Source organism: Symphodus melops (assembly GCF_947650265.1).
Source record: "Symphodus melops genome assembly, chromosome: 18".
Classification (NCBI taxonomy): domain Eukaryota; kingdom Metazoa; phylum Chordata; class Actinopteri; order Labriformes; family Labridae; genus Symphodus; species Symphodus melops.
The window spans coordinates 11,584,992-11,607,760 of NC_136708.1; the positions used below are offsets into that span (position 1 = coordinate 11,584,992).

Genomic DNA, 22,769 nt, shown 5'->3' on the forward strand with positions numbered 1-22,769 from the left:
CAACTGACTCTCAACTGAGCAACAGCTCCGAACTCACCGATGTCAGCACATGGCCCATTTTGAATATGTGGTGGAGGTTTCAATCATTATCTTCATCAGCAGATTAAGTTTACTTTAATTTGTTAGATAATTGTAGGTGATTGTGAGAAAAAACCTGGTACATGCATGGCCACACTATCAATGATGGTCAGTCTACCACTTATACTGAATTGTATATTGAATATATATAATCATGTATTGTTGGATTACAGATCTCAGTGGTCACCAAAGATTAAATCCTACTGAGTTTGGTGATTTGCCACATCTCTCATGTTTGCCGTTTTGATAGCTACAAAAAGGATTTTTTTTTTTATAAGCCTTTTTTGTGACACCTACCTTTCAGGATGTAATAGTTGAGTCTTTTTATTGCGTTTCTATGTTTGGCAACTAATTCTTTATTGGAAACTTTAACACCTGAGATGTTCATGGCAAGATAAAGGTTGTATTTAAAATATGCAAAATGTCTAAATAAATGTTAGTATGCTACATGACATGAACATGACAAAAAAAAGTAGGCTACTGGAGCATTTTCGTTTTTAGCATAATAGCATGCTAACTTAGTATAGAGCTGAAACCATGTAGAGCCTTACAAAGTGGTTAACATCTGTACTGGAGGGATTTTTTTCCCTGAGTATATGAAGGGATATCATGTTCATTTTAGCCTTAAGCTGTTAGCCTTTGTGACACAACTGAAAGATGAATACAGCCTCTGTAGGGCCAAAACTCAAGAGTTCAAGGATTACTGACTATGACAGCAATGTAATATAAAGTAGTACACCAGCTGAACTGATACATAACATTAACACACAAAGTTTAACCTAACTGTCCTTCATCCCCACACAGACAATAACTTCAGTGTGTAGCAGGAGCTAAGTATTTTATTTGACTTGAGTTAATTATATTGAATGAGCAGCGAGAGGAACATTCGTCATGTGTGCTGCTATACATGGTTTCCATGGGACACGAAAACAACTCTGTTATGAATGAAAAACTATGAATTAACACATTAAAATGTCCACATGGGAATCAATTTAAAAACAAAAAAAGTTGACCAAAAAAAAAAAAAAAAAAAAGACCTATTCCATTTGTATCCAGGAAATTAAAAGGTCTAAGGGTAAAAATAAAGTTAAAAAAGAGAGAAGACTAACAAAAATAATACGATCACAGAGTCAGGTTTTTTGGTTGAAGAGGATAATGGTCAGAGGCACTGGTTCAGGAGGGGAAGAGAAGCAGATGGCTTTCCTTTGAGCAGAAAACTTCTTCTGAAAGGACGCAGACAAACAGACATAACTCAGGCAGAGGAACATCTCCACATTCAGAAGAAAATGAGTGACACACTTCCAACATTACAGTAAGCTCTGGGGGAGAGGGTCCTCCCCTGTGAAGAAATGCATTTTGAGGTCCAACTCTTCAGAGTAATCATGTAGTAAGGGCTAAGAAGTTCAATGCTGCCCTCTCTCTGTGGAGCAGAACGCTACAGTTAAATATAATGAGACAACATGGTGAGGCGACAGGCATTAGATGAGAAAGCATATGGCATCAGCTCAGACAGATGCCAGGTAAAGAGACAGAGTGTAATAAGTTTGTGACCGGAAGTGTCACAGTCCACATGTGCAATTTTTTTTTTTTTTTTAGCTCCACCGAAAAATCTGCAATCTCCACCCTCTAAATATGAGTCAGTTTTTAAGGATCACGTCCTCTGAACAGGAAGATAAACGGGTATAAGAAGGGGAGGTGGAGAGGTTATTTGCCAGCTCAAAGGTCATTCGGGTTCACGATGGTGAAGTCTGAGTCCTTGCTGTGGGTGGAGCCTTCATCTGGGCTGGAGGAGCCCGAGTTGGGTCCGGCCATGAGGGGGTCATGGAAGGTCCCAGCTGCACCCTCGGGTTCCAGTCGCACCATGCCGCGCCCTCGTCCGATTGGAGGGGTGCGCTCTGCTGCAGCCCTTCCTCCTGCCTCCCTTCCTCCCACCTCCGCAGGCTGCAGATCTCCATCCTGGGACACGAGGATATAGTCGTCCCAGTTTTTACCCTCTGAGCCGAGAGAGGACGCAACCTGTGCAGGACAGAAAATGAAGGGCGTCAGAAGGACAATCTTACTTCAGATATGTATTGCACTCACTGCAGAGGATTTATTTGCAACATTAGATTATATAAACAGACAACAGCTCTCTGCACACAGTTTGCCTACAGGATGAAGCTGTATAAGATATTAAATATAGGATCCAAAAACCACAAAGCAACAGAAAAACTAACGGTCTGAACAGTTTTTAGGTTAATACAAATACACAACAAAGACTGAAAAGATGACTGACTTGTTGATCAAGTGAGGTTGTCGCCTGCTCTTCTTCTTCTCTTTCATCTGTGCTCACACTCCCGTCCAGATCAGAGTCCCGCTCTCGCGTGCCGTGTCTGTGTTGGTGGTCACTGAGGAGATGGTTGGCACTCAGAGCAGCCTCAGCTGCTGCTGCTGCTGCTGCTGCCGCTGCCGTGGCGGTGTAGTGATCATCAGCGATAGTGATCTCCTCGTTCTCTTCGGCCTCCAGCTGACTTTGGTTAAAGCGCAGCGACCCTTTGAGGATGTCTTTGATCTGACAGGGTCAGACAAACAGACAAAAGGCAGGAATGTAAAGAGAGTGTCATGACAGAAACTTAAAACAAACACTTGTTTGCTCACATCCACCTGTTTGAGTCCAGCCAGAGACACTAAGACCTCATCCTCTTTTTCCAGGTTTTCTTGGAGAATCACTTCCTGGATTTTACCTGTGGAGACACAAAAAGCAGTGTTTCACTGTGCTACACAGCCAACAAACATTCCTAATATTTAGATTTTACTATCAAATTTATTCTGCACCAACATCTTCCTTAGAATATGTGCTGGACAAACAATGACTAAAACACCTCAAATAAATAAAGTACATGTAAATAACTTTGATGAAGAAAATGATGACCTATATTTATTCATATAATAAAATGATTATTTGATATATATATATATGATTTCATATATAATGAAGATTAAGAGAAGCTACAATTGTAAATATTTTTGGTATTTGGTATGAATGATACTTTAGGTGTTGATTTAATAACATGCACATTTGACCGACTCCTGCTGCTGTACTCACAGATGTGAGCGTTCATCATCTTGGCACAGTATTTGCTCATGGCCTCCAGATCGTTGATCTGACCCTGCAGGAATGAAACCTGGGCTTCAAGGTCCTCCTCCTGTAGATAACACACACACACACACGTTGAAAACTAACAAAGCACGAGACATCAAAAAGGAGCAAGGAAACAGAAGGGGAACAAATGAGCCAAAATGTCCACAGAGGAGGGATGAGGGTTCAAACTCTTAGAGGAGATAGAAAGTGAGACAAACAGATGAAAAGCATAGAGGTGGAAGTTTACACATCTGATTGCAGGTCACTCAGCTCACCGTCTCTTTCTTGCCCATAGACTTGCTGTGGGAGCGAGAGCGAGTGATGTTGAAGAAAGACTCTTTCTTGGTAGCGGAGAGGGGCGGAGACGAAGTGCTGACATCACTCCCTCTGGAGGGGGGCAGAGGCGGGGAGGCGGTGGAATGACCCCGCCCACCCGAGAGGCTTTCTATGCTGGGAGAGGAGCTGACTGTCCGTGAGCTTTGGCCTGAGGAAGGGACAGGCAGAGGGAGAGGCTGAGGACATGCAACATTAAAATAAAATTTAAAAAAATCTAATGAAAAACATAAACCTTCAAGTCTCGTCAATATGCTTTCTCACTTTGGATTGATTTTCTTGTTCTGTTTTAATATATCAGGAGACAAACTCCTCGTTTGTGTCAACCTGATTCTGACCTGCACCTTGTCAGGGGTTTAACAAGCTTGATATCAAAAAGAAGCACATGGATTTGTTCAAATGTTATACTGTATATATTCTTTAAAATAAGACTATAATTAAAAAAGAGAAAAGAAGAGAAAGGTCACACTAAGAATTAATACGATGTTATGATTACATTTGCATTTCAATGATGCATAAATAATCTATAATTAAAACATTTAATTACATTTGCCTCTTAATAACTTTGTCCTTATTCCGACTTTGTTATGATTTGTTTTTAAAATGTATTCAACGTCAAAGTAACTTTTGTATAATATAAATGACTGTCTAGCTCGAAAAAAAGTCTACTGCTTCAACATTTACAACTTTGACTTTATGCTACCTTTAATTTAAACCTCAGTACTTATTATTACAGATGCATTAAGTAGAATGTTGTCCAATCATTAAATGATGTTCGAGAGCCACAGAAGGGGGTCTCACTCTTTTCTATTTTGTTATTTTGGTGGCCAATGAGAGCTCCTGCTTTTGCTCTCGTATGACACCAATTAATATCATTTAAATACAGACACATTAATTGTCTGTCATTAATTAATTTATTCCATTATGTTCCTGACATTAATATAAACATGGACTGATAATAATCATACACTAGATATCAAATAGAATAGAAGCAGTTTTCCTTAAAAAAAGACGGACAACAAAGACGAGCTCTTAGCACATGCTCATAGCAACACAGACAGCAGAAGCCAACACATCCATGTTGTTCATGCGTTCAGTTTTATTCTGAAGTAGAGAGCTGTGATCTCCCTCTGCTGGTCACAATTAAACATCACATGCTTTGTGCCCAGTTTCTGAAATATGTTGAAATCTAGGAGCAAATCTAGAAGCGAGAAGAATTCATGACAATCAACGTGTGTGAACATGCAACATCAATACAAGCTTGGACATACAGGAGGGGGAGGGGCGTGTCACACAAGCAGTTGCCTTGGTAACAGTTACCTTGTGTGTCAGTGTGAGTCTGGGCTGGGGTAACGAGCTGAGACACTCCACCTGAAACTACATCTGACAGACATGAGACTCAAACCTAAAGCTGTCCCTGTCAATCAACCCATTCACGTGCTCAGTGTGTACATGCAGCTCATTGATCCGGTGCACAACAGCAAACTTAATCACAAATTAGACAATAATGGGTGTTTTGAAAAATGTTAAAAAAAAGGACACGTCCTGTGTGTCCTGCTGCTCACCTTTGCTGAGGTGGACCGGCATGCTCTCGGACTTGAGCAGGCGGTAGTGCTGATTCTGGGAATTGGTCTGCAACTGCGGAGGGGCTTGGCTTGATGGGGACTCAGCCAGCGGGTGAGACAAGGTGGGCGCAGGCAAAGATAATGGAGCAGTCACGGAGGAGGAAGAGTTGGAGTGAACCTCACTGTTGATCGGTGAGACGCCGCCGGAGCCGCTGGATATAGCCGGAGAGATGAGCTTCCTGCCGAAACTGAGCAGGCTGCTTGAGACCTTGTTGATGTTGAGGGGGGCCGTCTTTGTACTAGAACGAGTTCTACAGAGACATTTAAGTAAGCAAAGACCAAAGAGGAAAATCAAAGGCCTACATGCAGAACACTGGTGTGGGGTTGTAGATTTGTACACATTTCTCTAATGTGGAACTTTTATTTAAAATTAAATACTAAAGTATTTCTTTCTTTTTCTTTTCATATTGAGACAACCAGGGGTTTGCATTTCATTTCTGCAAAAAACAAAGCTCATCTTTCAGAGACTCTAGACTGACTGAAAAAAATCAAAAAAAAAATCGAGACCTATGCAACCGATTACGGACAGGTCAAAAAAGTCATGCAGAGTTGACAACTTGGACCAAAAAAAAAAAAAAGGAGTTTTCAAAAACAAAGAAGAGCTCAGGGCTGCAAACAAAAACAGCCCAACCTATGTTATCGAGGCAGTTTTTGCAAAGTGTACCACTGCTTGAAAAACACTTACAGGTAGTGGAGTATTATTTTTAACTTTATGTTTGTTTTTTAAAATCTACACTGCAAACATATACATATACATATATATATATACATATATATATATATACATATATATATATACACACATATATATATATATATATATATATATAAACAGTCCACAAGAGGCATTGACAAAGTGAAACTTCCCTGATAAGTGTATAATCTTAAACAATACACCAACTTCCAATGAGAAGAAGAGCTTTATGAGTGTTTTACCGTGTTTTGTTCATCAGGTCAGCCCCACGTGTTTTGTAGTAATCCAGGTTCTGTTGAAACTGGTAGTTGACAGGTCGAGGATTGTTCTAAAAAAAAAAAAGGGGGGGAGGGACAGAATATCCAAATTCTGTTTGAGCAAATTTTCAAATGAGAGGCAGAAGAGTGTTTGGTGTGCGTGACAGAAAAAACAAGCTTTCAACATGTAGGTTTCAGCCCCTCTGTGTGCACGCCTGACTACCTAAACAAACAAATGCGTTGTTTTGATGCTTCTGAGTCAGTACATATGAGCAACCGAGGTCCTATCCTGCTCCCCCCTCAGCCCCGCTGTTATTTATGATGATGCTCCCCTCGGTGTGACTGTGATGTGGACATGCTGTGACATAGTCGTTCACTTGGGGGAAACACTGTCAAGTCTGATCAGCACCTTCCTGGATTCTGGTCCCAGAAGAGCAGCAGAGTGGAGTGTATTAAGTTGTTGTGTGTGTACAGGTCAGTGACTTCAAAGCAGGGAGAGGGGACTGGTGTGCAGTAAGGTGTTTATTAAGGTTAAAGCACCAAATAGAATGGTTTAAGATCCTGCATGTCAAAGGTTAGTTTCAAGTAAAACTTGAGTGCGCGTGTGTGTGTGTGTGTGTGTGTGTGTGTGTGTGTGTGTGTGTGTGTGTGTGTGTGTGTGTGTGTGTGTGTGTGTGTGTGTGTGTGTGTGTGTGTGTGTGTGTGTGTGTGTGGGCAAGGAGGGAACAACAATGAAACAAGTGTGTGACAGGAAAAAAAAAAAATGCTGCGGGCTGCAGGTTATTTCAATCCTCTTAAACGCTGGTTAAACCTGGATACATATTTTTGCACTATTCAAATGTAGTCTATGTTCACATTTACTGTGGTGGCAGAATGCCTTCAAGAGTCACAACTTCACTTTTGTTGTCTTGCAGTCACAACATGACAATATAAAACGACGTCCTTTTAATGGGAGCAACCACTAAAATGAGCCGATGCTCTTGGTGAGCTGGGCTTTTTAAACTGGTTTCAAGATGAAATGACCAGCAAACAAAACAAAGGCAAATTCAACATTCACTTTGTCAAAAAACACAACATTAGAAAACTACAGAAGAATCTAGTTTCAATGACATAATCTTTCGAAAGAAGCGTTTTGGTTTCTCATTACAAGAAGATCGATGATCTCATATTACAAGACTATTTAGACATAATCTAAAAACAGTTCCATTTCCTATCAGAGATCAGGATTGCAATGACAGTATCAATCCAACTTGGCCTCAGTGAACTGAAAAGTCCTTGTTATCGTGATTTGAGCATAAACAAAAAAACAAAACAAAAAATCTATCTAATCTAAATTTATCCCAATAAACAGGGAGGTTATTTTTAATGATAACAAGCAGTGTTTTTATACTCAGCCTACAAACATTGGAGAATGAGGCTGGGTGTAAGATGAAGCTCAAGGTAGCCATTGTAGCTACTGTATTGTGTGAGTAGGCATTTAATAATTGTTATATGTATTCTTTGATATTTGTTCACTTCTCACACTTCACATTGAACAATGTAATAACTGATAACTTAGGCTCAAAACGTTGAATACAGGACAGCAGATGATGAATCAACACATCAGACTCCAGCCAGTACAATGTGTTCACCTACTGAGCATCAATGTCCCATTTGAATTGGTGTGCTTCCAATCTGTGAGGCATTATGGGTAAAATACTACATTAGTGACTGTCCATATTGGGAGTTTGTGCATCAGTACATACGGTATAAAAAAAATACTTTGGGTTTAGTTTTATGTGTTTAATCTGTTTATATCTGTGCGACTTGAACCTCTTCATCATTTACTGAATGAACTGGTTCACTGACTGCACCTGGGCCTCGTGTGCTCACAGTAATTGCATTTAAATCACTAATGTGTAACCACTGGAGTGTGAGGAACTGAAACAGAACTCAACTTTGACACCTTTTTTTTTTTTTTTCTTTTTTAAACAAGCAACAAGCTTTTTTTGTTTTTGTTTTGTTTAATCCATGTGGCTGGTCCAGGACTTCAACCTTTGCTTGTGTCACTGCTGCAAATCCATACTTACTTACTTAGTCCTGATACTTAATCCACAGAAATTTAGGAATATTATTTTGGTCTCTGCTATTGGTACAAATAACAGACACACATTCAGTACTTTAAAGGTTCATTTGTGGTCAGCCTTTTGATGTGCAACATCTCATCTTATATTCACTTGTGACTCGCGTCAGGCCAAACTAAAGTGCTTCATATTGAGACTTTAAAGGTGACAGAAGTGTAACACAAACACTAGAGAATAAACGACCAAGATAAAATAAGAGTAGTTATGGAAGTGTGGCTGTTTGCTTACTTTGGGATCTCGTAGGAAAAGAGCCTTCTGCAGCAGAGAGTTGATGTCTCCTAATGGTGGGTAGTGCATTAGCAGGCCCAGACAGGTCTGGAAGTTACTGGCAATCACTAAAAAAAGTGACAACAGCAAATACAGTGTTAGTCATTCAATTTAATAAATCAACATCAGAATCCATTTAAGTGCCGTGCATAATGTGCAGACTAAAAGCTAAACTCAGGGAGCACGCTATCTGTGGCTTCACTATTCTGAATTGACTCTTCTTTTCATACACCGTGAAAACAAGTGTGTCCAAAATAATTTTATCACGGGGTTCCCCATCAATTCTTAAATTTCTTCAGACTGCATCATACCTCTATGATGAACAGCATCGTCTTTGTTTGGGGGACAGTAAGCTGGAGCAGCTCGTCACTGCTACAGAACAGCGAAGTCAGAGCGTTTTTTTTCCGTTCAGTTTTGCGATTTGCAACTGCATTTAAGTTTTCATCTCGAAAGGAGTCTTCCTCTGCTCTGAGATGCCACGTCTTTCCTCATTTGGATCTTTTATGTCAGTTCTATAGCAACAGGGATTCAGTGGCTCACTAAAGATACTAGGCTGATGTTTGTGGACATTAAACTTGACCCACATCCTACAGCAAAGATCTGCTGCTTTCTATTTAAATCAATATAAACTCAACCTGATTATATGAGGTGGAGCAAATCACATTCTTCCAGTTAGCTTTTCTTTATGAAATTACATGTTACAAAGACAACATATTGGATTATTTCTGAAACAAATGGAGCGTACAGGCGTCTCGAATGTAGAGCAGCATGGCCACAAAGATGTAGTCCACCAGGTCCAGAGTGATGCTGTCAGCATACAGGGCATCCCAAACCACCAGCAAGTCCTGGAGCGGAAACTCACGGCCGAAAAGCAGACGCACCCACCGGCTGCAGCACAGACACACAACAAGAAACAGAGACACAAGGAAACCGTTTTGGGTACTGTGCCAAGTCCAAACACATGATCAGACACAGAAAACTGAAGGCGCAAACACTGACATGCCGTAGATTTGTGGGGCGATCTCCAGCCGGTTGAGGTGCATGTGCAGCTCAACGTCGTGCTTCTTCACCAGCTGGTCCTGGATCCGGTTGACTTTGGTCACTATGGCAACAGATGGCCCCGAGTCCTGGGGCCGGGCAAATGGGATGCTGGTCAACATCTCCTCCTTACCCTGGAACAACAGATAATTACGTTATTAGCACAACATTATATTAACATGACGAAGCAGAATCTGAAGGCTGACTGAAGACTGACCACTTCTGAAAAACTAACAAAAAAAAAAACTGTTTGAAAAAAAGTCACAATCTAGTATTTTAGACTGTTCATGCAATATTCTGATACACAGTATCAGGTTATAAGATTTAGTTGCTCTAAACGAATAAAGATATTGAACAGTTCTTAGCGACATCTTCTTTGGAGCACCAGTGCTATTTCCTAGTTACGCCTTAAACCAGAACAAAGACAGCCTCCTTTATTTAAGTAATGTGACTGAGGAGTGATGAATGCATGTTTATGTCCCTACTAGAGACATAACGGTAGAGCTTTAAAGTTACTGCCCCTAAACCCAACTAAGTCTTTGCAACAACAACAAACAAAATTCATTCATAAAACAATCCACTGGTCCTCTTCTTGTTGACAGAGAATCAGTTTGGAATAGAAAGTGACAGAGCAAGATGCAGAACAGAAATCTATAAAAAGGTAACAGCCTTACGTAAGCACACCAAGCACAATGTCATGAACTCTATGCAGGAACTATAGTGGCACAGCGTGCAGCTGACAAAGGGTTATAAGTGTTTACGTTAAAAACATTTCCTCAGATCAAACTGACCTTTCTCACTTCCCTCTCAAAGCTGGAGAACCACGGCTCTGCTGTCTCCATCAGCTGCGAGAACATGGCACTATGGACAGACGTGTGTGTGAGAGTGAGTGTGGCAGAGAGACAGTGAGAGAAAAGCATGTAAAGCATGTAGATTCCACTTTTTTTTTTTATTCAAAGTAATGAAACTTGTAGATCTGAACACTTATCGATGGCTTTATATCACATGTGTACTGACTAGGCATCGTGCTCGAGGTACTCTGGGTTCAACAGACACTTCATCTCCTCACTGTGGGAAAAGAAAAAAAAAATCTTTCAACAAACAAATGATTGAAATATCTCAGCCTCTTTCTAGAGCACAGGCCCCTTAAGCACAGGCAGCTTTAAAAAGGTGTCTCTGGCAACTTAAGGGGCTACTAAAGGGCTTGAGAGTTATGAAAGCCTGACCTGGGGCTGGCTGTCTCGCTGGCGTGCTGGAAGGCTTGGTGGTCACAGTGAAGCACAAACACGATAGGAGCCAGCAGCTCGTGCATTCCCTGCAGACAGAGGTGAAAAGACGGAGGTAGAGGGGAAAGGAATTATGGTTCATTTGTGGTCAGTCATTTTTTTTTAATGGTGATCCACGAGGTTTCTAATCTGTGATGGCAGGTCTAATTTAGATATTGTTAGCCACTGCCTGGCCGTGTGTCACTTCCACTTTGCAACAAGAGGCGCCGCACTGGTCATCTATTTATTCCCTGGCACCTCTTACAGACTCTGATAATGATTGGGTTACAGAGGCATCTTTGGTTCTTTTGTTTGAGCTCAGTTTACATGAAGGACCTCCTGACTCACACAATGGCTCAGTGAGAAAACCCAAGTCTGAGACCTTCAAAGTCTCATTTTCCACAACCTTTGATTAAAAAAGCGTGACGTCGACTTGTAATCTCGGCGAATGGGGTTGTTGATGTCAGTGCGCGAGGCCTACCTGCTTATACAGTAACTGTTCATTTTCTCGGGCATAACAGAAGAGGATGTCCGTCAGCTTGGACCTCACATCCTCGTCCTGGAAGTAACGAATCTCAGGGAACCTTCAGCAAAAAAAAAACAACCAGAAAGGAAGAAAAAACAAAAAAAGAGGAGGGGGGTTTCCTTCATGTCCACAACAAGTGTTAGGTTTCAAATACTTTAAAACACTTACGTTCTCAACACATCCTGTTTGATCATCCCCTTGAGCTCTTTATCTTGGAAGAACTTGTTCCACAGGCTCTGGACAAAAACACAAGACAAAGCATACACAAGTTACTCAAGAGAGCCGGGGGTGGGGGGGGGAATACATGACTGTTACACTCATCACAATACCAAAAGAGAGCCATTTTTTGGCTTAAAGAAGGTAGCTACATTTTGGTATATCATTTTATTTATTTTTTTCTAACCGACTTTGCTAAGTCGAAAAACAAAAGGCTAGATGTGTTTGTCACGAGTGAAAAGAATCCCCTGAAGAGTAAAGTAGAGGAACAGACGTGCCTTCATAAGGGTGTACAAGCACGTCATTATACTGTATAGCCACATACATCTGCCTGACACTATTTCAACAGAAGTGAACCCCATCACAGAAATATTCTAGCAGCAGCATGTTCAACAGGAAGAGGCCGAGGCATGCTGTCCATGGCCTGTACAGGTTAGGAGTAATAGCCCCTAAACTCTCCTTGAAGGAAAACGCCTCATCTGTTTATTGAAGGTTTAAAGTGAATGTCTTCATATTGTACAAAACGGGTGAAATCATCCACTGTATATGAGAGGACAAAATAAGGGGAATAAAAAGGAATAATTGATATAAATTATGTATATGCGAGTTTGAAAATAACTAAGAAATGTCAGACAAAAAACAAATTCTAAATGAAAAAAGGAAGCTGCTGATCAGCTTGAGTTTATGTGTTGAAATGTGAAGAAGTCGTTGATTAGATGAAGAGAACGGCTCCTTTCATCCAAAGTAAGGATATCCATCTATTGTTGGAAACTTTTTAAAGTGCACGTTGAATTATATTTGAGGTGGTAGACAGACTGCACATTGTTCGAAGTTGCTGCGTATAAACCTACAAGACTTGCACACTTGAAATGAATGTGAATGTATTAACAGGAGGTGTACCTAACGGTGCTGTCTCTATTTTCTCAGCAGATTTAAATCAGGAACAAATTACACATTCCTTCCCAGCTATTCTAATTAAACAATACGTCAACTTATCAAGATCACCAAAACAAAAGTTGTTACCTCTCCTGCACTGTCAAAGCCACATGTTATCCACCAATCACAATCCATCAGTATGTCATAAAGTAGCAGGGAAATGAACGGAACATTTAAATGTTTATTTTAATAGTTTAAAGGACTTTCTTTAATTTATCACCTCATCATTAAATTAACCAAATAAGGTGAGAATTATTGAAACAGTCTTTGAATGATGAATAGATCGTCTGGAGGACTTTTCTTTATGCTCACATGTTCCAAACAAATATGAAACAAAAGACCTTTATAAAAGACACGGACACACTACACATCCTCACCCCTTCATCCTGGGACAGGGGATTGTTGACCCCCAGGTCTTGCTGGCCTGCAGCCTTACGGGGGTTAGTGATGTGCTGCGACGAAGAAACAAACACAGATCAGTTTGGGATCAATCAATTGTTAAAGCAATTGAGCAATAAATCAATTGTCCAGAAATGTATGACCTCAGTGTGACCTTACTTTCCTTTACCATAAACTGGTCGATGCTCTCTATCGATACCATAAAGCCTTTCTAAATAAAATGGTGGTGAATAATTTAGAGCATCCTGATTTGACAAAAAAATTAAAGTGCCCAGGAACTTTTTTCTTGTTTTAGTTATTAAAATGATGAAATCATCTGACGCGTGTCATCAGCTCAGTCGGCCCATTGGTTATCAGTCGCATTTGGTTTCAACGTGAGTGGTGAGCTAGTTATACAATTAATTCGAAGCTCCAGACTAGACAAACAACGGAGGGGGACAGTTCTTCAGTACTAACTCTTCATAACCTCCTCTAGAAACATTGAAAGCTCCTGAAACTTTTTGGCATCGTGTGGAGAAAATTTGCCACATGGAGGCGCTCTCACCGTCTCCTTTATCTTTTCATACTGGGCTCGCAGCTCCTTGGTCTTGTTGATCCACTGACCCTTATCTTCTGGAAGAGCCTCCAGATACAACTGAAGACAGACAGGACTCAGGTTAGTGTAAGGCTACCTCAAAAGACCCTCCTTCATAGAAGTCACAAACATGCAGAAAATTCACACTTTCAAACTCCACCAAAGAAGCTCAGCGGGCTGCCAGAACTGCATCTTTTTCTGCAGTAGGGAAATTGCCAAAGCCATTTTAATCAAATTCGATAGAAGTGCTTGTTCCATTTGGCAGATACCTTCCAGCACACGCTCCGAAAGCGGCTGCTCCTCAGTCGACCGTTGATGCCTGCCTGCCGGATCCGGGCCAGGTAATTACTGTTGAGGAACAAGTCATCCCATTCTTTCCTGCGTAGAGGACGAAGAGATTTATGAGCTTCTCAACCTAAATTGGGCACGGTGCTCCATCTAATGTGTCACCCAGCGGTGTACCAGTAGGCTGGAGCACAAAAGCTGGGCCAAGAGTTTCTGGTGCGTGCGCACACACACACACACACACACACACACACACACACACACACACACACACACACACACACGCACACACGCACACACAAGAAAGTGCTGGAAACCCTCACCTGTACGAGAGGAAGGTGGACTGAGGCGGTGAGATAGTGCTGCCGTCAAGAGATCCTCCTGTTACAAGAGGCAAACACAGCCACCAGGGGGCAATGTAAACAGACAAAAACTAGAAATAGATCAGTTTAAAAACCATAAACAAAAACATAACCTTTGACAACCACTTTGAAAGAAGTCACTCTTGCCTTGCTTCCAAATGACCCACGGGTTATTTTAAGGGATTATGTTTCTTTCCGTGCAGTCCATCAAGAAAAGGGCCAGAGGCAGGATAAGTGATGAAGGGGAGAGCGAGTAGCACCGTACGTCTTTTTGTCTTTGATGGAGGTAATAAGTCTAATTTGGCCTGCAGGTGAACACGCACCGAAGACGGAGAGCTGTCTATCAACATTAGCTACATGAGTGGATCATTCCACAGGGACGCTCAGCATGAATATTCATCAATTCCACAACATGGCAACCCCTTCGACATTTTCTCTCACGTAAACATACCAGAAAAACACCCTCAGCCCGGGGGCCGTCGCCAGACACCTCTGTGACTCACACATTTATTCTTTATTATCTGCTGAGGAAAAGAACTTCAAGGTAATGTCAATCTCTTCTCTGCAACTCGACTGCTGGTCAGGATCAGGAGATCGTTTTTTTTTTGAGCGTAGAAGAACATAACTCTGGGTTTAGGGCCTTCTGAAAGAAGAACAGCTATTAGTTGCTTCAATGATTTATCGAGAGCTTGCAGCCAACTTGAGGCTAAAATAAGAGCGGCCCCTAGATGTCTGCCTTTGGAATCATTAGTCAGAAGAAGAGCCTGAGTCGGCTTACATTTTGTCAGTCAAATATCTGCACGTGTTGTTTCGCCAACAAAAGTCCCTCAGCTAATGAAGTGAGATTAATAACAAAACAGTAATGATTGACTTGAAACACTAAGAAAATGGGCTCCTGAAAAATGTTAATCTATATAGATAGTACATACATATATATATATATATCCAGTAGGTGTCACCATTCTGCACCAACATGAAACCAAAACAAACTGTGTTTGGTGACACCTCCACCACCCTGAATCCAGCGACACACCTCTCACCCTTCCATTAGGAGTTGGATCCTACCATAAGTAAGCAGTAAGTGCAAGCGGGGGGGGACAAAATTGTCCATGTCTCCAGCTGCATTGTTGTGTTAGCAGGCTAATGGTAGCATGCTTCAGTTTGCACATAGCTTCACATTGCATGTACATTTACACAGAATGAGCTTGATTTTAAAACACTTGAAATAAGAAGTGAGTACAATAAGACTCTTCTTCTCTATAGTCCCTCACTTTAAGGGGATGTTAATCAGGCCCAGACATGGTCACAGACAGCGGGACTCTTTACAAAAGACATACTGGATTTCTGCTGCATTTATGAGTAAAATATTGCACATTCATCCTTTAAGGTGAGCAGGAGGTCTGCATGGTGATACGTCAAAATTAAGTATTTCTATAGGAGTTTGCTGTGGTGCTGGATTGATACAATGGTACGAGCAGTTTCAAAATCAAACTTGGTGTGACTGACAAAAATTCAGACGTTTGTAGTCTGACAGTTGACGTACTATTGCGGTTCTTGTTGAAATTATTGAGCGGATCTAAGCCCGTCTCCTGCTGCTCGTCGGTCTGGAGAGGGTGGCGGGTCTCAAAGTTTGGGTGCTGCATGACCACGACCCAACCGGACCTGCAGCGAGAGAAAGCAGAGACAGGAGAGAATTAAAAGACAAGCAAAGAACCCCCCCCCCCCCCCCCCCCATCACGTGCTGGTACAACAGAACAGCGAGCCTGAGATAAACGCAGTTACAATCAAACTTGGGGGTCAGTTGTGTTATGTCGCGCCTGACGTCTTCGTGATAGAGAGACTGACCTTTGATCAGAGCTTGTGCTGACATGCACTTCCTCTGCCTGAGTCTCCATGAGCACGTTTCCTACTCTCGCTAACCCTGACCTTTTCATGAAGGGTAACATGTTAACTCTATCTTACAATTCTCTCTGTTAGCGTTTCACACACATGAACTGTTTCAAGTCAGGACTTACTGTCACAGTCTTGTGATTCTTCTTAGCCACGACTCAGAAGAAAAGGATGACTCTGTAAGAAGAAAAGACAATAATGAAAGTAAACACCTTCACTGCTCAGGGAAATAAAGAGTGTGGTTCTGAAAAAGGCAAAAAAAAGGAAATAGATTATTAAAGGAACAGAAATTTTGGAGGGGAAAAAGAAACCAGCAGCAGAAAAGAAAAACCTGACGCTGCGTTCATACAGTCCATGCATCTACTGGACCTTTAGGACGCATCTCAACCTGGTAAAGCTTTAACGAGTGGGTAAAGGTTACACTGATCACTTTACATTCATGTATAGAATTTAAACAAAGCTTTAGATCTGACCCACTTCAGTCAGCTCAGATCTGAGTCGTACATACGTGCACAGATTCAGACCTTTTTTAGAACTTCATAATCTTATTGTTGGTGTTATGTGTACAGCTACAAAACCCAGCGTTACGTTTATCACTGAAAACCAAAATGTATCATTAAAGGAAAATGATGAGGAGTTATCCGTCTGGGACATAATAATAAGCGCTGCAGGGGCCCCTAATAAGTTTTTGCCTAGGGCCCCAAAAGACTCTCGAGCCGCCCCTGTACATTTTAAGGTATAAAAATACAGTTGGGTTTAAGATAGCTGGGCAGAAGAAATGTAAGTGCTCTGGATCGCAGAAAATCAAAAAGGAATTGAAAATCTTTGTGTTTTCGACTGTTGCTTGGATGGAACAACCAGTCAGAAGAGTCCTCTCTGACGGCTTTAACAAACTGTGGTTTCTTTCTGTACTATTTTTGGATTCTTCATAGACTAAACCATGAATTGATCACAGAGCTGCAGCACCTGAAAGTGAATTCATCAGCAGATAAAAGATGTTCCGTTTCATTCTGTGGCTTCAGGTCTTTGTTGTGCTAAACAACAAACCGAGGTGGTGCTTTATAAAGCCATCAATATATCTGAAATCTTTATCAGGTATGCTCTGACTTAATGCTTCTGCGTGTGCCTTTCAGAGCTGAGAGAAAGTTTGACTTTCTCCACGAGACATCACAATCTAGGTTATCCAATTCTGCCTTCCATTCTTCATCCGGCTTGGGATTATTTCCACGTTTATGAATATGGTTAGCCTAATACACAAGCCTGCCGAAAGCACGCTTCTGCAGAGCGTCATGTTTTTATACGCTTTATTAATTGTGTAAAAAACACATAACACAAAGGCGTCTTATAAACCCATTAACCATGTGAGTGGAACAAGGCTCCATAAATCAGCTACACAAAGCATCAAAACAGAAATGATTTTATATGCATAATGTATGTGGCTGCTTTCTTCAAAAACATCTGTTCTTCTCCTCAAAGACTAATTCTCTCCTTAAGTCTGAGGGGGTTTTCTCCCTTTTCTCATCAAAAGGATATTATCCTATTGAATGATCAGACTAATCCACAACTACAGGGAGGAAGAGAACAATATTGTGAATATACATATCTCCCATAATAGTTGGTTTTATTTTGAAGGATTGGCTTGAAAGATGTATCGAACTCTCCTGAGCCACAACAAGCATAAAAGTCCTCACTTTGCACAGAACATCAGATCGTGATTTCACAATGTGACTAAAATTTGCATCAAAGTTGCCGAGAGATATTCTGAGGACGACATCTCCCTGCAGGCCTGCGAACACAACTAACTCTTTGTCCCTTCTTTCCAAAAATAAAACTCATTCTAAACTTTGCAGAGATGCCTTGACAGATCTGTCACTGTAACCCGTGCACGCTTTGATGAGGAATGTTGTTGAGGGAACTGAAGAGGATGCAGGTAAAAGACTCGAGGAGGCCTCGCCATGTTAGCCTGAAGCTAATCACAGCCTTGTGTGTCATTACCCTTTCCCAGAGTACAATATATATATGTATAAAAAAAAAACAACACCATCCTAACTTTACTACATAATAATCAAGGCAAATTAGCTTTTGCATAATTTAATCCACGGCACCTGGAGACACCTCAATAATTCAAAGCAGGAATATTTCATGAAATAATCAAATCAATACATAATGAAAGACATACATAAATCATCAGGCAAATAATATTGTGTCCATCTGTTCGGAGGTAGATTTAACAACAGCTGTAGTTGGATTCAGTTAAGGTTTCACAACCATTTATTCTCATTAAGTTATGAAATCAGGCATGATTTTAAGATTACTGCAGCAAACACTCTTAAAGCTTTGCGTCTGGTCACACAACCGTGCAGATACCTGGGCGAGAAAAAAAAAAAGAAAAAAAAAAGGATATCACTTTTCTCTGTGTTTTCCAGCACCGTGTGGTTATGATGATGAAATGTTCCTCTGTTCAAGAATAGTTTGTCCTGTTCTGACAATAAAGAATTATTTAAAGGTCGCATATTGTGGGTTTCACATATCTAATCTATGCGTCTACTAAAGTACGTTCACAATTGCTAATGTTGGGGGAAAAAGTGTCTGCTTTCATGTACTGCCTCTCCATGCAGGCTCTCTAATCTGCATGCATCTCTAACGCTCAGACTCCCCCCACGAATAGAGTGAAAGAAAAAAAAAAAAGGGGTCCCCGCGTGTACCAAGTCGGATCTTATTGGTGGGCCAATCTGCTCTCTCGTAATCGGTCAGTCGTTCGGCTTTATTCTCGGATATTTCCCGCCCCTTTTACCATATTGGGAATTCTACGGTCAGTCCGAGGGGAGCGTGTGCTCGCTACAACGAACCAATGGGCTTGGATCAGTGACGTCTTTGTCTCGTGATGTCACACCACACATTTTCAACAAGGGATGATAGGGACCGAGTGTTTCATGTGGCTATTTCTACTGCTAACAGGAGGAGGTAGGAGAAGCCACGTTTCCGCTGAACTTATATTTTTGCAAGTAGATGTGCCTAAACGTGCACAAGACACCTGGAAAAGACACCAAAAAGCCTATAAAAACAGAAAAAGCACATTATGGAACCTTTAAAGGTAGGGTTGGTAATTTTATCCAGATAAACTTTTTAAGATTTTGGTTAAAATTGTCTTGAGGTCATGACAGACATTAACAATTCGTGTGCTCTGAAAACGGAACGAAGAAAATCTGTCATCTGTAGCAGTTGTAAGTCTGTAAAAACTTCGACCAATGCCTGCCATGAGGTACCAATTTGATGAAGCAATCATGCATCCCTGTGGCCCTGCTCTCTGACCCATGCATGCACGAGCCCAGACTCAAAGCATTAGCCGAGGTCTGCTTCTGGACCGATGGTACAAGTACATGCAAGTGAGGGGCGGGGCTTTTGAGCGAGCGCAAAGGGGAGGACATGGGTGCAGAGGGAGCACTGAGAGAATACTTCTTTCAAAATCATGCTAGTTTTCGAATATTACCACTGTCACAATTACCCATCAGGTTTCTTTAACTTTCACTCAGGGGCAACATTTAAATCAGCCTTCAAATATAAAAGAAATCATGATTTGACAGTTATCGTGAGAATCATCTATGTCAACTGACATGAACATCTGACATGAAGTCTTTTCCCACCTTTACTCTGAAATGGATCACCACCTTATCCAAACCTGGAACTTGCCTTCTCTACTCTGCATTCCCCCAGGTTCATCAAATCCCTGCAGCCGTATCACATTCTTTAGGCGTCAGAGGCTCAGGTCAGCTGCACAGGAAAGACTGTGTTTACAGATTCACTTTACCACATTAAGACCTATTTATGTTCACTTCATCTCTCCTTCAAAACACAGAGGGCCACGTTTCTGTTTGTGCACCGGCTGGAAAGCCACATGCTAAAGTTGCTGAAGCTAAAGTGGGCAAAAGAGCTTCTGCTTGCACGTAGCTCATTGGCTGAAAGGCACAAAGAATAAAAGTATTCTGAAAGTAAAACCCAGATTAAAGTGTATTAAGTGTTCTGCTTAGGTTGCTGCAGGATTTCCATTCAGGGACATCTGACTGAACTATAACTGTTGCACCTCTAAAAAGAAACCAAGTGAAGCTTGTTTTCAGCTCGAGAAAATGTTCCACATACAAGGCCAAAGTTTGAAGAATTGAGTTATGGCTGGCTATTTGTTAAACCAATACACTTGTCCTCATTTCAGATAATTGTGAGAGGTGTTTGATGAAAACTAGATGCAGGAAAATCATGCACACCACATGGGCTATTTAGGTGGATGAATATTTAAACGGGATTCTGCAAACAGCGAAGAGAGGAGCCGTCACTGGCACTGAGGCTGCAGACTGTAGTTTAGTTAGAAGTGTTGCTCACATGCCTTTGCTTCAACTCACAGCAAGAGCCCGGGAGCCTTCGCAGTCACATGCTCAGCTAGAGACTGAGAACTGGAGAGCTCAACCTTGGAAAAACACTGTTACTTGCTGAGTCCTGACCGATTCAATATACAAATACATGGAGATAAATGTATCTGTCTGTATATGCAAAGACTATAGAGTGATGGATCTCAACCTTGGGGTCTACGCCTCAATAAGGAGTTCACATGCCAGGATAGTAAAGCAAACAGTAAATATGTTTTGTTTTTAGAAAATCTATTCCTTTCAGACTTACTTCTAATCTTTCTATTTCCGTGAGAATAACTGGATGAATTTCAGGGATTTAAAACCTCATAAAAACTCTCTTAGTTATGCAACAGCTTCTCAAGTGTACGTTCTGTTTTACTTTGACAAAAAAAAAAAACCAAGGTCAATCTTTTTTTACAGAATTGACAGAGACAGTAGTGCAAGACAAATGAATAAGAAACCTTGAAATATCTGACAATACTGGAAAAATATATCATCAAGTTCAGCACCCCCCCCCCCCCCCCCCCCCCCATTTCCTCTCTGTACACTTGTCAGTGCTGACAAAGGCCAACAACTGTCTCCCAGAACAAAACGCAGGTGAGTCTCAAACCCTACTTAAAGGCACAAAACACAGTCAGAAGACTTTTGTCCTGCCAAGCATGACAAATGCTCCTGACAAGCATTCGTGTACATACTATACTTTTAGGTCTAATCCACCCCCCCCCCCCCCCCAAAAAAAAAGAGGAAAGAGAGCGTTAGCGAGGAAACCTCTGCACAGTTTGTACCCATCATAAAGTCTGACATGGAGGTGGGCCAAACTTGGCTCACGTTAAAGAGTTTATAAGATGAATTGATAATTTGTCCATAACATGTAGTATAAAGCACATAAAGTCCATGATTGCGGCATCATGGACAATGACAGCAAGAGCTTGCAGGATTATCGATGCAGGCAGGGCAAACGCTAAAGAACAGCTAAGCTCGCTTGTTGTTCAGACTGCTAACTGAAGGCAGAGCAAGCTAAATAAACTTTGCAGTTTAGCAATTTAGCTGCCAATTTTGGCTCGATGTATCCTCAGCAGACATGCAGCAGGTATGATTGTGTTTTGTTAGCCTGGCTAGTTAGCAAGTTGTAACCGAGTCGATGCACGGGGCCTGTCTTCACTTCCGACACACATCACAAACACCTAACACACACACACATACGGACACACAAACACACCGGATAATGTGGAAGCGGTGCTATACAGGAATGTGTAACTAACGCCGCTGCTGTTTCTTAGTGTGGTTTCAGGTACCTGTTCAGATCACGCAGGACTCCTCATTCTGCTCTGTCGGGACTGTCTGCTGATTTGTAAACAGTTGCGGGTCAGGCGGATGTGCTGAAGACCAGCTGACTGATCACGTGACTGAAGTCTAGGCTGACGATGCCGCCGGCTGCAGGTTGCTTGTGCTGCTGCTGAGCACTACAGTGAAGAGCCAGGAAGTTTTAGCAAGCTTTGCTCATTTAAAAGTCGCCATAACATTGCAAACATTGAATTCTGAAAGATGTAGACTATCCACTTATGACTTTTGGACAATTATTACCGAAACAGAAGCCTTAGGTTACAGGTTGGGGAAACTCGCTGGATAGTCTACCTGTAAGGGCACGTGCGAGTGTTCGTTAGTCATTCATAACTTTACATCCTGTTTATAAATATAACCCAAATCTGTTATCATCGTATGTGTTTATGATACACTCATCGTCCTGGATTCTCTGCTGCTCATTTCCTGGTTAGACGTCAGACTGCATGAGTGATGATGAACTCTGAGAAAGACCCCCGAGGAAAGACGCAACGTCGAGCCAGAGGAGGATCAAAATACACCAGTGAGATGTCTTATGTTTTCTTTCATATACGACCAGGTGACCTTTTACTACTGACCTAGAGCACATAAAACATTGTAAAACTACAGCAGGTGTTGCACCTGAGCTGTCCAAAGTAGCTACAATAGCAAAATTGTAAAAATGACACAATTCACTGTTCATTTATTACTACATTTCTGACTATCTAAGATTTGAATGTAGTTTTATATTATGACATCTTAAATCTGTTCACCAAAAACACAGGAGTCTACATTTACAATAAACCCTTTCAGGGCATTTATTAGTGCAAAGCACCATGTTTTGGAGTAGCAGCTAATTTGGGTAAATCTTGCACTGTAGTGGAAACTTCATGCATGTGCATCCAAGACAGCATTGTTGCTGCCTTATTTTACTTGGGTGGTTGTCTTGAGTCCTCCATTGGTTTCATCTCATGAACTTTATTAAAGGATTTTAATAGAAGTTAGAAATATCAGGGCAAATGTATATAAAGCTGTGCTTGTCTCACATAATGAATAGATT

General features: G+C 41.3%; 1 protein-coding gene across 3 annotated transcripts; it reads right to left on the minus strand.

Moving 5' to 3' along the window:
* Nucleotides 1-899: 899 nt before the first annotated feature.
* Nucleotides 900-21,793, minus strand: tbc1d5 (TBC1 domain family, member 5). 3 transcript variants are annotated; one of them, XM_079367608.1, is made up of 24 exons: nt 21,685-21,793; nt 16,115-16,166; nt 15,945-16,025; nt 15,643-15,761; nt 14,061-14,118; nt 13,722-13,830; nt 13,423-13,512; nt 12,857-12,931; nt 11,496-11,563; nt 11,283-11,385; nt 10,763-10,851; nt 10,554-10,604; nt 10,328-10,397; nt 9,498-9,670; nt 9,244-9,386; nt 8,460-8,566; nt 6,094-6,179; nt 5,098-5,408; nt 4,853-4,909; nt 3,475-3,683; nt 3,164-3,263; nt 2,722-2,801; nt 2,354-2,629; nt 900-2,094 (listed from the first exon to the last, which is right to left on the minus strand). In XM_079367608.1, the coding sequence occupies exons 3-24, from the start codon at nt 15,992-15,994 to the stop codon at nt 1,795-1,797; spliced, it is 2,724 nt and encodes a 907-aa protein (XP_079223734.1). In that variant the 5' UTR covers nt 15,995-16,025; nt 16,115-16,166; nt 21,685-21,793; the 3' UTR covers nt 900-1,794. The 3 variants fall into 3 exon arrangements, with proteins under 3 accessions (XP_079223734.1, XP_079223736.1, XP_079223735.1); XM_079367610.1 differs by lacking the exon at nt 15,945-16,025; XM_079367609.1 differs by lacking the exon at nt 4,853-4,909.
* Between the last annotated feature and the right edge of the window lie 976 nt (nt 21,794-22,769).

What these genes read in the sequence shown, in the direction of transcription:
- tbc1d5 (XM_079367608.1), bottom strand. Translation starts at nt 15,994, where the DNA reads ATGGAGACTCAGGCAGAGGAAGTGCATGTCAGCACAAGCTCTGATCAA. An exon ending in CCCTGTCCCAGGATGAAGGG is followed by an intron (nt 11,564 to 12,856) that starts GTGAGGATGTGT and finishes GTTTTTGTCCAG; the next exon opens with AGCCTGTGGAACAAGTTCTT. An exon ending in TTTTCCTACGAGATCCCAAA is followed by an intron (nt 6,180 to 8,459) that starts GTAAGCAAACAG and finishes TTTTTTTTTTAG; the next exon opens with AACAATCCTCGACCTGTCAA.